General features: G+C 47.0%; 1 protein-coding gene across 1 annotated transcript in view; it reads left to right on the forward strand.

Moving 5' to 3' along the window:
* The window catches only part of FANCI (FA complementation group I), a 56987-nt gene that overhangs the window by 16200 nt on the left and 27592 nt on the right, over positions 1-13195 (forward strand). The window contains exons 11-14 of the mRNA XM_080651837.1: positions 2072-2164; positions 5114-5250; positions 8541-8721; positions 10956-11043. Coding sequence (XP_080507963.1) covers positions 2072-2164; positions 5114-5250; positions 8541-8721; positions 10956-11043 — 499 coding nt within the window. The remainder of the gene's footprint in view (positions 1-2071; positions 2165-5113; positions 5251-8540; positions 8722-10955; positions 11044-13195) is intronic.

Raw genomic sequence — 13195 nt, forward strand, 5'->3', positions numbered from 1 at the left:
ACCGTTGGAGGGCCGGACTATAATTTAAAAAAAAACTATGAACAAATTCCTATGCGCACTGTGGGCCCAGGACGAGTCGGCTGCTAAGCAGGACAGGCAGCGGCACCTGGCGGGCCGCATGTGGCCCGTGGGCCGTAGTTTGAGGACCCCTGGTCTAGAGCATGCATGTCAAACTTGTGGCCAGCGGGCCACAAGTTTGACATGCTTGGTAGAGGATCTCTTTTTTGACTTTGAAAATATATGATGTTACCACATTGGTAAGCAAGTTCCATTCTAACCATTTGTATGCCATAAGCGTCTATGACGCTAGTGGTGGATCTTTTTTTTTTAATTAGATTCACGATATCGTGGCAGTTACCAGGTGACAACCATTACTTAAATGTTTCAGTGTTTGAAAAGAAAAAGTCTGGCCAGCGTGGCTCAGTGGTTGAGCTTCAACCTATGAACCAGGAGGTCACAGGTTGATTCCCGGTCAGGGCACATGTCCAGGTTGCGGGCTCGACCCCCAGTGTGGGATGTGCAGGAGGCAGCCGATCAGTGATTCTCTCTTATCATTGATGTTTCTATCTCTCTGAAATCCATAAAAATATATTTTTAAAAAAAGATGGGAACTGTTCAGCAAGGAACTGAAATTTTAATCTTAACTCCGCTAGTATCTTATGTTAACCTCAACCCTGAACTGTTTCCCCTCTTATGAATTAGGGATATTGCCTATTTCAATTATATTTGAGGTTTTGTGAAGCTAAGTCATTCATTAAATATTTATGAAGTACTAAGATAAAAATCAGAAGTATTCCAAACTCTTTTAAAGAAAGGTAGTATACAGATAAAGGATCTATTTTTCCCTAACATTTTGTTTTGAAATGTTTAACCCACAGAAAAGTTGAAATACTTTAGCAGGATAAACATCTGTCTACCCTTCACCTAGATTTACACATAAACGAATGAGCATGACTGTGAACCAGTGAAACTCTAAGGGCACTGAAATTTGAATTTTATTTAATTTTCATGCATCATGAAATATTCCTTTGATATTTTTCTCCCTCAATTTAAAAACGTAAAAACAAGTTGTAGCTCATGGGCTATACAAAACCAGGCTGGATTTGGCCTGCAGGCTGTCGTTTGCCAACCTCTGTGCCGTTGCATTGCATCCGAAGGCTCATGGTAGCAGGCTGTCTACTGCTGCTGCTGCTAAATCTTCTGCTTAAGACAGTGGCCATCAGTTTTCTTCATTTGCAAAGACACATGTTTCCTTTTATAATTCGAAAGTCATCCATGGGATCATAATTTGAGATCATGTGACAGTCCTTGTCCTCAGCAGCCTTTCACACGTAGTTTTTGTCTTCTTACGTACTGAGGATTCTTGGCCTACATCAGTAATTAATTATGCTGGGAGTTGCAAAATGGTAGAATGAAAATTAAAATGGTTTTTCTGCATTATTGATTGCCTTTTTTCTGTGCAAAGAGCCTTCCTTTTGCCTTCTAATTTTTTTGGGGCATATCATTATGTACCCATGAACCTTTTTAAATTCAATGTACTCAATGCATTAAAGTGAGCCATATTTGGCCAACTGGATCCTTCTAGTTTGCTCATGTGTTCTTCTGACCCCGTTAGTCTTTGGACATTTTTGTGGCATAAACTATCCAAGGCTCACTTTGTACGATCCTTGCCCCATCCTGGTACCAGCCATTTATTTTTTTCATTGTATGTTCTTTGTATATTCTGGCTACAAGCCCTTTAGCTATATATGAGTAGCACAAATTTTTCCTAGTCTATGGCTTGTCTTTTAATTTTCTTAGTGGTATCTTGAAGCACAAAGAAGTTCTGAATTTTGATAATGACCAATATATCTATTTTTTTTCTTACATAAATTTTGCTTTTGGTATTGTGTAGAAGAAAATTTTTGCCTAATCGAGGTTCTTAAAGATTTTCTGCTGTTTTCTTCCAAAAGTTTTATAGGTTTAGCTCTGACATATAGGTTTCTGATGTATTTCAGGACCTTTTTTTAAGTAGGCTGTGTTACACTTTTAAGATGTAAGTAATGACTCCTTTTTTGTTTATCTGTTCTAGGCAGGACAGCAAGGAGATTTCAATAATAATATATGTCCCTTCAGCATTGCCCTCCTGCTCTCTGTAGCAAGAATACAAAGGTTTGAGGAGCAGGTATTTATTTATTAATGACTTTTTGGTTCCTTCTATAGCTGATAAGGAGTTCAAGAGCCTGTGTTGTTGTTTTTTATTTTCCTTTCCTAAACAATTCCACCTCAATCCTGCCAGCAGCAAATTCCTCTATAAGACGTGTAGGACCCTAGCCAGTTTGGCTTAGTGGATAGAGTGTCGGCCCTTGCCCTTAGTGGATAGAGCGTCGATTCCAGTCAAGGGCGTGTACCTCGGTTTCAGCCTTGATCCCAGGGCTTTGTGTAGGAGGCACCAGTTGATGTGTGTGTGTCTCTCTCTCTTTCCCACCTTCTCTATGGAAAAATATCCTCAGGTGAGGATTAACAGCAATAAAAAAAGACATGTAGGCCCACACTGTTGTCTGGGGGTTGCTTGAAGACTTTTCTTCAGGTACTTCGTTTATACCTCTATTTCCTATTGTTTGGTAAGATAGGTGAATAAAAATGGAAACATCACACAGTACAGGTGGTAAGAATGGGAAGTTTAGCTGGGTATTCAGCAATTCTATTATGGTCTATTATGTTCTACTAGAGGCCCGGTGCACGAATTCCTGCATGGGTGGTGTCTGGCCGCCCCACCCCAATCAAGAGGATTGGGGCTGGGCCGGCTGGAGGGAGGGGCCGTGGACAGTTGGCCAGCCAGCCCCACCCCCTGGTCGAACTCCTGGTCGAGGGGACAATTTGCATATTAGCCTTTTTTTATATAGGACCTAGAGGCCCGGTGCACAAAGTTCGTGCACGGGGCGGGGGGTCCCCTCAGCCCAGCCTGCACCCTCTCCAATCTGGGACCCCTCAAGGGATGTCCGACTGCCTAAATGGAATCGGGCCTAAACGGGCAGTCGGACATCCCTCTCACAATCCAGGAGTGCTGGCTTCCAACTGCTCGCCTGCCTTCCTGCCTGATTGCCCCTAAACGCTTCTGCCTGCCAGCCTGATCACCCCCTAACCACTCCCCTGCCAGCCTGATGAACACCTAACTGCTCCCCTGCCGGCCCGAATGCCCCTAACTGCCCTCCCCCGCAGTCCTGGTTGCCCCCAACTGCCCTCCTCTGCCGGCCCGGTCACCCCTAACTGCCCTCGCCTGCTGGCCCAGTAACCCCTAACTGCCCTCGCCTGCTGGCCCAGTAACCCCTAACTGCCCTCCCTTGCCAGCCTAGTCACCCCTAACTGCTCTTCCCTGCAGGCTTGGCCCCCCCCGCCCAACTGCCCTCCCCTGCAGGCCTGGGTTGCCCCCCAACTGTCCTCCCCTGCAGTCCTGGTCACCCCCAACTGCCCTCCCGTGCAGGCCTGGTTTCTCCCAACTGCCCTCCCCTGCTGGCCATCTTTGACCACATGGGGGCGGCCATCTTGTGTGTTGGAGTGATGGTCAATTTGTATATTACCTCTCTATTATATACTAGAGGCCCGGTGCCCGAAATTTGTGCGCGGTGGTGTGTGTCCCTCAGCCCAGCCTGCATCCTCTCCAATCTGGGACCCCTCAAGGGATGTCTGACTGCTCGTTTAGGCCCGATCCCGGTAGGATCGGGCCTAAACAGACAGTGGACATCCCTCTCACAATCCAGGACTACTGGCTCCCAATTGCTCGCCTGCCTGCCTTCCTGCTTGCCCCTAACCGCTTCTGCCTGCCACCCTGATCACCCCCTAACCACTCCCCTGCCAGCCTGATTGATGCCTAACTGCTCCTCTGCCAGCCTGTTTGCCCCTAACTGCCCTCCCCTACAGGCCTGTTCACCCCTAACTGCCCTCCCCTACAGGCCTGTTCACCCCTAACTGTCCTCCCCTGCAGGCCTCAGTTCCCCCCAACTACTCTTCTCTGCAGGCCCGGTCGCCCCCAACTTCCCTCCTCTGCCGGCCGGGTCACTGCCCTCCACAGCAGGCTTGATCGCCCCCAACTGCCCTCCCTTGTAGGCCTGGTCCCTCCCAACTGCCCTCCCCTGCTGGCCATCTTGTTGCAGCCATCTTGTGTCCACATGGGGCAGCCATCTTTGACCACATGGGGGCAGCCATCTTTGACCACATGGGGGCAGCCATCTTGTGTGTTGGAGTGATGGTCAATTTGCATATTACGCTTTTATTAGATAGGATAGAGGCCTGGTGCATGGGTGGGGGCCAGCTGGTTTGCCCTGAAGAGTGTCCCGGATCAGGGTGGGGGTCCCCTTGGGGTGTGAGGCGGCCTGGGTGAGGGGCCTGTGGTGGTTTGCAGGCTGGCCAAGCCCCCCAGCAACCCAAGCAGAGGCCCTGGTATCTGGGATTTATTTATCTTCTATAATTGAAACTTTGTAGCCTTGAATGGAGGCCTAGGCTGGCCAGGGTGTGCGGAAAGCTTGGCTTCCTCCATTGCTGGGGGCAACTCAAGCCTGCTATCTCCAGCTCCGTGGCTGCCGCCATTTTTGGGGGGATTTATGTATCTTCTATAATTGAAACTTTGTAGCCTTGAGTGCAGGCCTGGGCCGGCCAGGGTGTGCGGGAAGCTTGGCTTCCTCCATTGCCGGGGAAACCCAAGCCTCCTGCTCACTCCATGGCTGCAGCCATCTTGGTTGGGTTAATTTCCATACTCTCTCCTGATTGGCTGGTGGGTGTGGCTTGTGGGTGTAGTGGAGGTACGGTCAATTTGCATATTACTCTTTTATTAGGATATAGGATTAGCTTTCCAAGAAATTGTCCCTGATCAAGTTGAAATAATGGTGAATAGGTTATTTGCAAGGATGAAAGGATAAAATTCTTTGCCTTTTTTTCTCATGTGTTCTCTACTTGTGGGAAGGCCTGTCTCTTAAGTTCCCACTGAAAGTCATAATTTTTATGTCATACTCATCTAGTGAAACAGTTGTCATGGGGATATGAGTAGAGCAGCAAGTAGGAACTATGACAAGGTTATGATTCTCTGGCAGGGAACATCATTTTTTGCTTCATTTTCCTATTTCTTTCATTATATTAGGTGTTTGACCTTTTAAAGGCTTCAGTTTTTAAAAGCTTTAAGGATCTCCAGCTTCTCCAAGGCTCAAAATTTCTTCAGAATCTAGTCCCTCATCCGTCCTGTGTTTCAACCATGATCTTGGAAGTGGTAAAGAACAGGTGAGTTCATGAGCCACACCTTAGCACATTCCTCAGTTGTTCAGTGTGAGAAAATGTGTGGTGCCATACCTACGGCCCATCAGAGAAAAGTGCTGACATGTTTGTGTAAGTTCCTTTTTAACTTATTACTGGTTGATATTGGTGTGCTCTTGCACTGTAAGAAGTCCTATCTTCCCTAAACGCTTATGTTTTTTCCTTTTATTTTCTTTGAGTAACCCCTTTCCCTTTTCTCTCTGTTCTCTCCCATTTGCTATTAGAATTTCTTGATCTCTGTGCCATATCTCTCAATTTTTCTTTCATGCTTTTCAAATTGTTGTCTTTTTATGTGAAGTTCTACAAAACCCCCTTAGCTCTCTCTTCAAATTAATTTGTTCTTCAGCTCTGTCCATTTTACTCATCAGTCCATCGATTGGGTTTTTCACTCCAGCAATCATGTTTTTCCTTTCCAAAATTTCCAGTTTCTTTTATAGCAGTTTCGTTTTGTTTCATGTTATTGTTTTCTTTCTTTTTTTTTTTTTTTTTAATCCTCACCCAAGGATATTTTCCCATTGATTTTTAGGGAGATTGGGAAAAATAGAATATCAATGTGAGAGAAACTCATTGATTGGTTGCCTCCTGCACGCACCCTGACCAGGGCTCGGGCCCGGGAGGAGCCTGCAACCAAGGTACATGCCCTTGACCAAAATCGAACCTGGGACCTTTCAGTCCACAGGTCGATGCTCTACCCACTGAGCCAAACCAGCTAGTGCCATGCTATTGTATTCTTACTTGAAGCCCAGTGCACGAATTTGTGCACGGGTGGGGTCCCTCGACCTGGCCAGCAATCAGGGCCGATCGGGGGCCGGCCGGCTGGAGGGAGGGATCGTGGGAGGTTGGCCGGCTGTGGGAGGTTGGCTGTGGGAGCGCACTGACCACCAGGGGGCAGCTCCTGCGTTGAGCGTCTGCCCCCTGGTGGTCAGTGCACATCATAGTGACCAGTCAACCAGTCGCTTAGACTTTTATATGTATACTAGAGGCCCGGTGCACGAAATTCGTGCACGGGGGGTGTCCCTCAGCCCCGCCTGCACCCTCTCCAATCTGGGACCCCTCGAGGGATGTCCGACTGCCCGTTTAGGCCTGGTCCCAGTGGACTCACAATCCAGGATTGCTGGCTCCCAACTGCTTGCCTCCTTGTCTTCCTGATTGCCCCTAACTGCTTTTGCCTGCCAGCCTGATCACCCCCTAACCCAGGGATGGGCAAACTTTTTGACTCGAGGGCCACAATGGGTTCTTAAACTGGACCGGAGGTCCGGAACAAAAGCATGGATGGAGTGTTTGTGTGAACTAATATAAATTCAAAGTAAAGGGAGAGCAAGAGAACCGGATAGAACAGCCGGATCTGGCCCGTGGGCCGTAGTTTGCCCACGGCTGCCCTAACCACTCCCCTGCCAGCCTCATTGATGCATAACTGCTCCCCTGCCAGCCTGTTTGCCCATAACTGCCTTCCCCTGCAGGCCTGGTCACCCCTAACTGCCCTCCCCTGCTGGCCTGATTGCCTACAACTGCCCTCCCTTGCAGGCCTGGTCCCTCCCAACTGCCCTCCCCTGCTGGCCTGATCGCCCACAAGTGCCCTCCCTTGCAGGCCTGGTCCCTCCCAACTGCCCTCCCCTGCTGGCCTGATCGCCCACAAGTGCCCTCCCTTGCAGGCCTGGTCCCTCCCAACTGCCCTCCCCTGCTGGCCATCTTGTGCTGGCCATCTTGTGTATACATGGGGGCAGGATCTTTGACCACATGAGGGCAGCCATCCTGTGTGTTGGAGTGATGGTCAATCTGCATATTACTCTTTTATTAGATAGGATATAGGCCTGGTGCATGGGTGGGGGCCAGCTGGTTTGCCCTGAAGGGTGTCCCAGATCAGGGTAGGGGTTCCCTTGGGGTGTGAGGCGGCCTGTGGTGGTTTGCAGGCTGGCCACGCTCCCCAGCAACCCAAGCAGAGGCCCTGGGATCTGGGATTTATTTATGTTCTATAATTGAAACTTAGTAGCCTGGAGTGGAGCCAAGCCTTCTGCTCGCTCCGTGGGGCGGCAGTCATTTCTGTTGGGATTTATGTATCTTCTATAATTGAAACTTTGTAGCCTTAAGCGGAGGCCAAAGCAGGCCAGGGCTGCAGAAGCTTGGCTTCCTCCATCACCGCAGGGAACCCTAGCCTCCTGCTCTCTCCAGCTCCGTGGCTGCCGCCATTTTTGTTGGGTTTTATTTATCTTCTATCATTGAAACTTTGTAGCCTTGAGTGGAGGTCTAGGCCGGCAAGGGCAGGCGGAAAGCTTGGCTTCCTCCATTGCCGGGGAAACCCAAGCCTCCCTCCTGCTCTCTGTGGCTGCAACCATCTTGGTTGGGTTTATTTGCATATTCCCTCCTGATTGGCTGGTGGGCGTGGCTGGTGGGCATGGCTGGTGGGTGTAGCGGAGTGATGGTTAATTTGCATATTACTCTTTTATTAGATAGGATATAAATTTCTCTGAGGATATTCATTACACTTTTAAAATCTCTCATGTGTTCCAATAACCTTTTCCTCAGATATTAGTTCTATTCAGTGAGTTTGGTGCTTCTCTTTCAAGACTGTTTTTCCTTGTATTTGGTGGTTATTGCTTGTCTCCTTACTGTTTCTGGTGTTCCCTGTTAGTTTGGGAGGGCCGCACCTACTTAGCACAGTCTAGCTCTGATCTGATAGCGGTAGATGTGCTAAAGGCTGATCTTCTAGGCGTGTGGCCCCATATCCTCCAGCATGTGGCCATCCTCCCCGAGAGCAGCTCTGCCTCTCAGGCCCAGGATCCTCTACTCACACATGTCAGCTCAGGGCTGTCTCATCATGGCTCACTTCTTGGCATAAAGGGGGGACATAGCAGGTCTTGGAGAAGAAGGTGGAGGAGGATGCTGTATCCAGGGGTCCTCAAACTATGGCCCGCGGGCCACATGCGGCCCGCCGAGGACATTTATCCGGCCCGCCGGGTGCCGCTGCCTATCCTGCTTAGCAGCCGACTCGTCCCGGGCCCGCAGTGCGCATAGGAATTAGTTCATAGTTTTTTTTTTAAACTATAGTCTGGCCCTCCAGCGGTCTGAGGGACAGTGAACTGGCCCCCTGTTTAAAAAGTTTGAGGACCCCTGCTGTATACCATAAGGATGCATGAGAAGATGAAGACTGTTGGTTATCGTTATTGGATCAAGTTTGGGAACTGTGTAACATGGCAACGAAGGTAAAGGGAAGGTGTTTCACTACGCTTTCCTTTTAACTAAGCTTTGTTTTCTGGCAGTGTCCATAGCTGGGATCATGTTACTCAGGGCCTGGTCCAGTTTGGTTTCATTTTAATGGATTCATATGGGCCAAAGAAGATTGTTGATGGAAAAGCTATCGAAACCAGCCCAGGTCTTTCGAGAACACCAAACCAGCATGCGTGTAAGCTGGGAGGTAACATCCTCTTGGAAACTTTTAAGGTAAGACTCTAGCTTGGCAACCACTTCCTAATTTCATTAAATGATATTGTAAGTGGGGCATGATGTTTGCCTGGAGTTGGGAGGACAAGAACTTTGAGTTTCGGGAACAGATTGGGGTAGTAATTGAAACAGTACAGTTCTAGTTTAATGGAATACTTACTTTCTCATCCTTTATTTGTATGAGTTTTCATTCTAATTTTTTATTCATTCTGATAATTTCTGTTTTTAAGTAAATCTTTATTGTTGAAAATATTACATATGACCCATTTTCTCCCCATTTACCCCCTCCAGCCCGCCCCCACCCTGATAATTTTTTAGAAGTATGAATATATGTTAGCTTTCCCAGGGTTTCCTCCAGCGGTAAATCATTTCTGAGTGTTTTTTTAATGCCATTTCTTTATACAAAAAAAAAAAAAAAAAAAGTCTTTTACATTGCTGTAGATCATCAGGCTTGAAAAATCATGCTTATTTGTTGTTGAAGAACCAAAATGGGGAATTTACCTTTTTTAAACTCAGTTATTATATGGTGACTATCATATCGGTCTTAATTTCTGAATCAGCTTTGAAAAATACATTTTCTTTCGAGTAAAAAAAGCTGGATCTTATCTGAGGATAGAAATGTTGCTTTGCTAGTGATTCCTCTAAGTCATCTTTGTTTTTCTTTTCTTTCTTTTTTTTTTTAAATCTTCACCCTAGAATATTTTCCCATTGCTTTGTAGAGAGAGTGGAAGGGAGGGAGGAATGGTAAGAGAGAAAGAGAGAAACTTTGATGTTAGACAGGCACATGGATTAGTTGCCTCCTGCATACGCCCCGACCAGGATTGGGGATCAAATCTATAGCTCAGATTTGTGCTCTTGACTGGGAATTGAACCCCTGACCCTTTGGTGTGAGGGCTGGTACTCTAACCACTGAGCAACACTGGCCAGGGCATCTACGTCATCTTCTGGACATGCGGTTGTTAAATGTGGCTACATGCCAAAAGTGTGGGCTGAAATTATTTGATATTAAAATTATTTTTAATGGATTTCAGAGAGGAAGGAAGTTGGAGAGAGAGAGACATCCACGATGAGAGAGCATCATGGATTGGTTGCCTACTGCAAGTCCCCCACTGGGGATTGAGCTCACAACCCGGGCATGTGCCCTTGACCGGAATTGAACCTGGGACCTTTCAGTTCGCAGGCTGACACTCTATCCACTGAGCCATACCGGCTAGGGCTATTTGATACTAATTGAAATGTTAATCTAATGTCCTGATCTGGAACTATGAAGTGAAAGTCATAGAATAGCCCTTGAGAGTTGTATGTTAGATGATATAAATGATTCTTATTAATAGTAATCAGATTAAAAGGCATTCTAAGAATAAGAGCCTTTAATAGTTTCCATTTTTAATCTTTTTTAAAACTAGGGAGGTTCCATTTGTGTTTTGTTTTTTTTTCTGTTGGTTTTTTTTAAAAATATATTTCTTTATTGATTTCAGAGAGGAAGGGAGAGGGAGAGAAAGATAGAAAGATCAATGATGAGAGTGAATCATTGATCGGTTGCCTCCTGCACGCCCCCTACTGGGGATTTGCCCACAACCCGGGCACGTGCCCTTGGCCGGAATCGAACCTGGGACCCTTTAGTCCGCAGGCCAATGCTCTATCCATTGAGCCAAACTGGCTAGGGCTAGGGAGGTTCCATTTGATTTCACACAGATAGATGTTGGCTTTGTCAAGGCATCTCTAGAGCATATAATTTACTGCTAATAATCTCATTATTACTCTATACCTCAAATAACGCAGTGCAGGGAAGAAATTTAACTAAAATTCATAACAAGTCCTTTTTAAGGCAACCATTGCGCCTCCAGAAACTGGTGAAGGTGTTTTTAGGTTTTCAGACATTGCTGTGGGTTTATAAATGTTCCATTAAATGTGCATACTGTCAGCAATGTGGATGGCGGCATGTGATGGATACCCAAGTGCAGTCATTCCTGTTTGATGTTGAACTTCATATGTAGCAACATTTTCATTGCAGGTTCATTTTCATTGTTGCGATCTCTCTGTAGGTTCCTAAACATGGTCATTTGAGGGTGAGGTTGAAGGATCCTGTCTTTCAAGTGATTCTCGTATCTGTGTTTGAAATAAACACTGAAGTTTTTTATCCAAACTGTTCTTCATTCTGCCTAACATGCATTGATGCAACTGTAAGCTGAAAGTCACCACGGAATGTTTTATTGCTTCTTCTGTTCCTTTAGATCCACGAGATGATCAGACAGGAAATTCTGGAGCAGGTCCTCAACAGAGTTGTTACCAGAGCATCCTCTCCCATCAGCCATTTCTTAGGTATGGAACTTGGAAAGGGTATTAAAGTTCTCAGGAAAATTTTCATTTCAGTGTCATAATGTTTTGATCATGGGAAAAAAATAACGATAAAAAGAAATTGATAACCCTGGCCGGTTTGGCTCAGTGGATACAGTGTCGGCCTGCGGACCCAAGAATCCCCAGTCTGGTCAAGGGCACGTACCTCGGTTGCAGGCTCCTCCCCAGCCCAGGCCCTGGTTAGGGTGCCTGTGGGAGGCAACCAGTTGATGCGTTTCTCTACATCTATGTTTCTCTCCCTCTCTCTCCCACTCTCTCTAAAATCAATGGAAAATATCCTCAAGTGAGGATTAAAAAAACATGTATATAAAAAAGAAATTAACAGGAGTTTCGTGCAGTCCTTTATAATGTCAGTAAAATATTGAGTCCTGCCGAAACCGGTTTGGCTCAGTGGGTAGAGCGTCGGCCTGTGGACTGAAAGGTCCCAGGTTCGATTCCGGTCAGGGCACGTACCTTGGTTGCGGGCACATCCCCAGTAGGGGGTGTGCAGGAGGCAGCTGATCGATGTTTCTCTCTCATCGATGTTTCTAACTCTCTATCCCTCTCCCTTCCTCTCTGTAAAAAATCAATAAAATATATATATAAATAAAAAATATATATATTGAGTCCATTCATGTTGTCTGTGGTTGTCCAGAAAGGAAGGCGCATATAACCAACGAGAAGCTCTGACCTTGCGTCAGCCTTGTCTGTTTGTGTAGTAATTGTCACGAGTGCTGTCCTGCTGCCCCCACAGACTCCCATTCTAACCCTGCGCACAGGCACGTTGCCAGGGCTCATTCCGCGCAGCCCTCTGCCTCCTCGTCCTCTGCCGTGAACTCTAGCTGCCATGGCTTTCCTGACCCTCAGCTCCGCCCCTGTCCCTCGGAGGACCGTGGGTCCGGGTCTCCCTCTCTGTGGGTGGGGCGGTGAGAAGGCTCACTGGTTACTTCCCTTCCTCAGGGACCATTGTCCTGTGCTGCCCTTGTCTAGTGTCTGAACATTGCTGTTTGATATGATTTGTCCATTTGGTTGTTGTTGACAGTCGGAGGATAGATCCACTCACTGTCACTCCATCATGGTGGGAAGCAGATGTCTGTTCCTCTTTTTATGTCTTCTTGCTTGTGCATGTCATTCCTGTTTCCACGATTTCAGTTGTTTTCATGGGCCCGGCTCCCAAATCTTCATGTCTAGACTGCCCTCTTTCCGTAGCTCATTGCTTTCATTCCTGCTGGGTGTTTCCATTTAGTATTTGTTTTCCCTTATATCTCAAATGCAAGAGAGTTTCCTTCAAACAAGCACCCCTTTTTATTGCCACTATTTCTATTTGAGGCCTGGCTCTCCAAGTCCCAGAAGCTGGAATTCTTTTTTATCGTCTCCAATACACTCATATCTAAATTCTCCCATTCTTTATATATATATATATATATATATATATATATATATATATATATATTGATTTCAGAGAGGAGGGGAGAGGGAAAGAGAGAGAAAAACATCAATGATGAGAGAGAATCATTGATCGCTGCCTCTTGCCCACCCCCTACTAGGGGTCGAGACTGCAACCCAGGCATGTGCCCTGACCGGGAATTGAACCGTGACCTCCTGGTTTATAGGTCACTGTTCAACCACTGAGCCATGCCGGTCGGGCTGAATACTCCCATCCTTTCCCTCATACTGTTACTTCCCACTACCCCCTCTTCCTCCCCCCACCCCCCCCCCGCCCCGCATCCATTGCCTGGTTCCCATCTTAAGACCTTGCACATAGACCACTGCCTCAGCTTCCTAACCGGCATCCCCTGCTTTCTCCTCTCTGCGGTGCAGCCTGCACATTGCCACCAGAGAGTATTCCTACCGCACCCTCCGTCACTTGGGAATCACTAATTCCCTCAGTAATAACTTGTCAGCTCTTTGTCCTGCACTTAAGGTCCCTGACAATTTGATACCCAATATTAACTTCAATTATTTACTTACTTATTCGGAACCTTCACCCCCACTGCACAGATGTGCGCACTGCCACTGTCCATTCCTCTACCCCTCCCTGCTTTCCCTTGTGTGTAGCAGGCCTTTCTGGCTCGTGGCGCGCTAATGTGGCCCATTGTTCAGAACCTGGCTTAGCTTTCTCCTCTCTGCTGAAGCA

Source organism: Plecotus auritus, assembly GCF_963455305.1.
Source record: "Plecotus auritus genome assembly, chromosome: 15".
In the NCBI taxonomy this organism is placed as follows: domain Eukaryota; kingdom Metazoa; phylum Chordata; class Mammalia; order Chiroptera; family Vespertilionidae; genus Plecotus; species Plecotus auritus.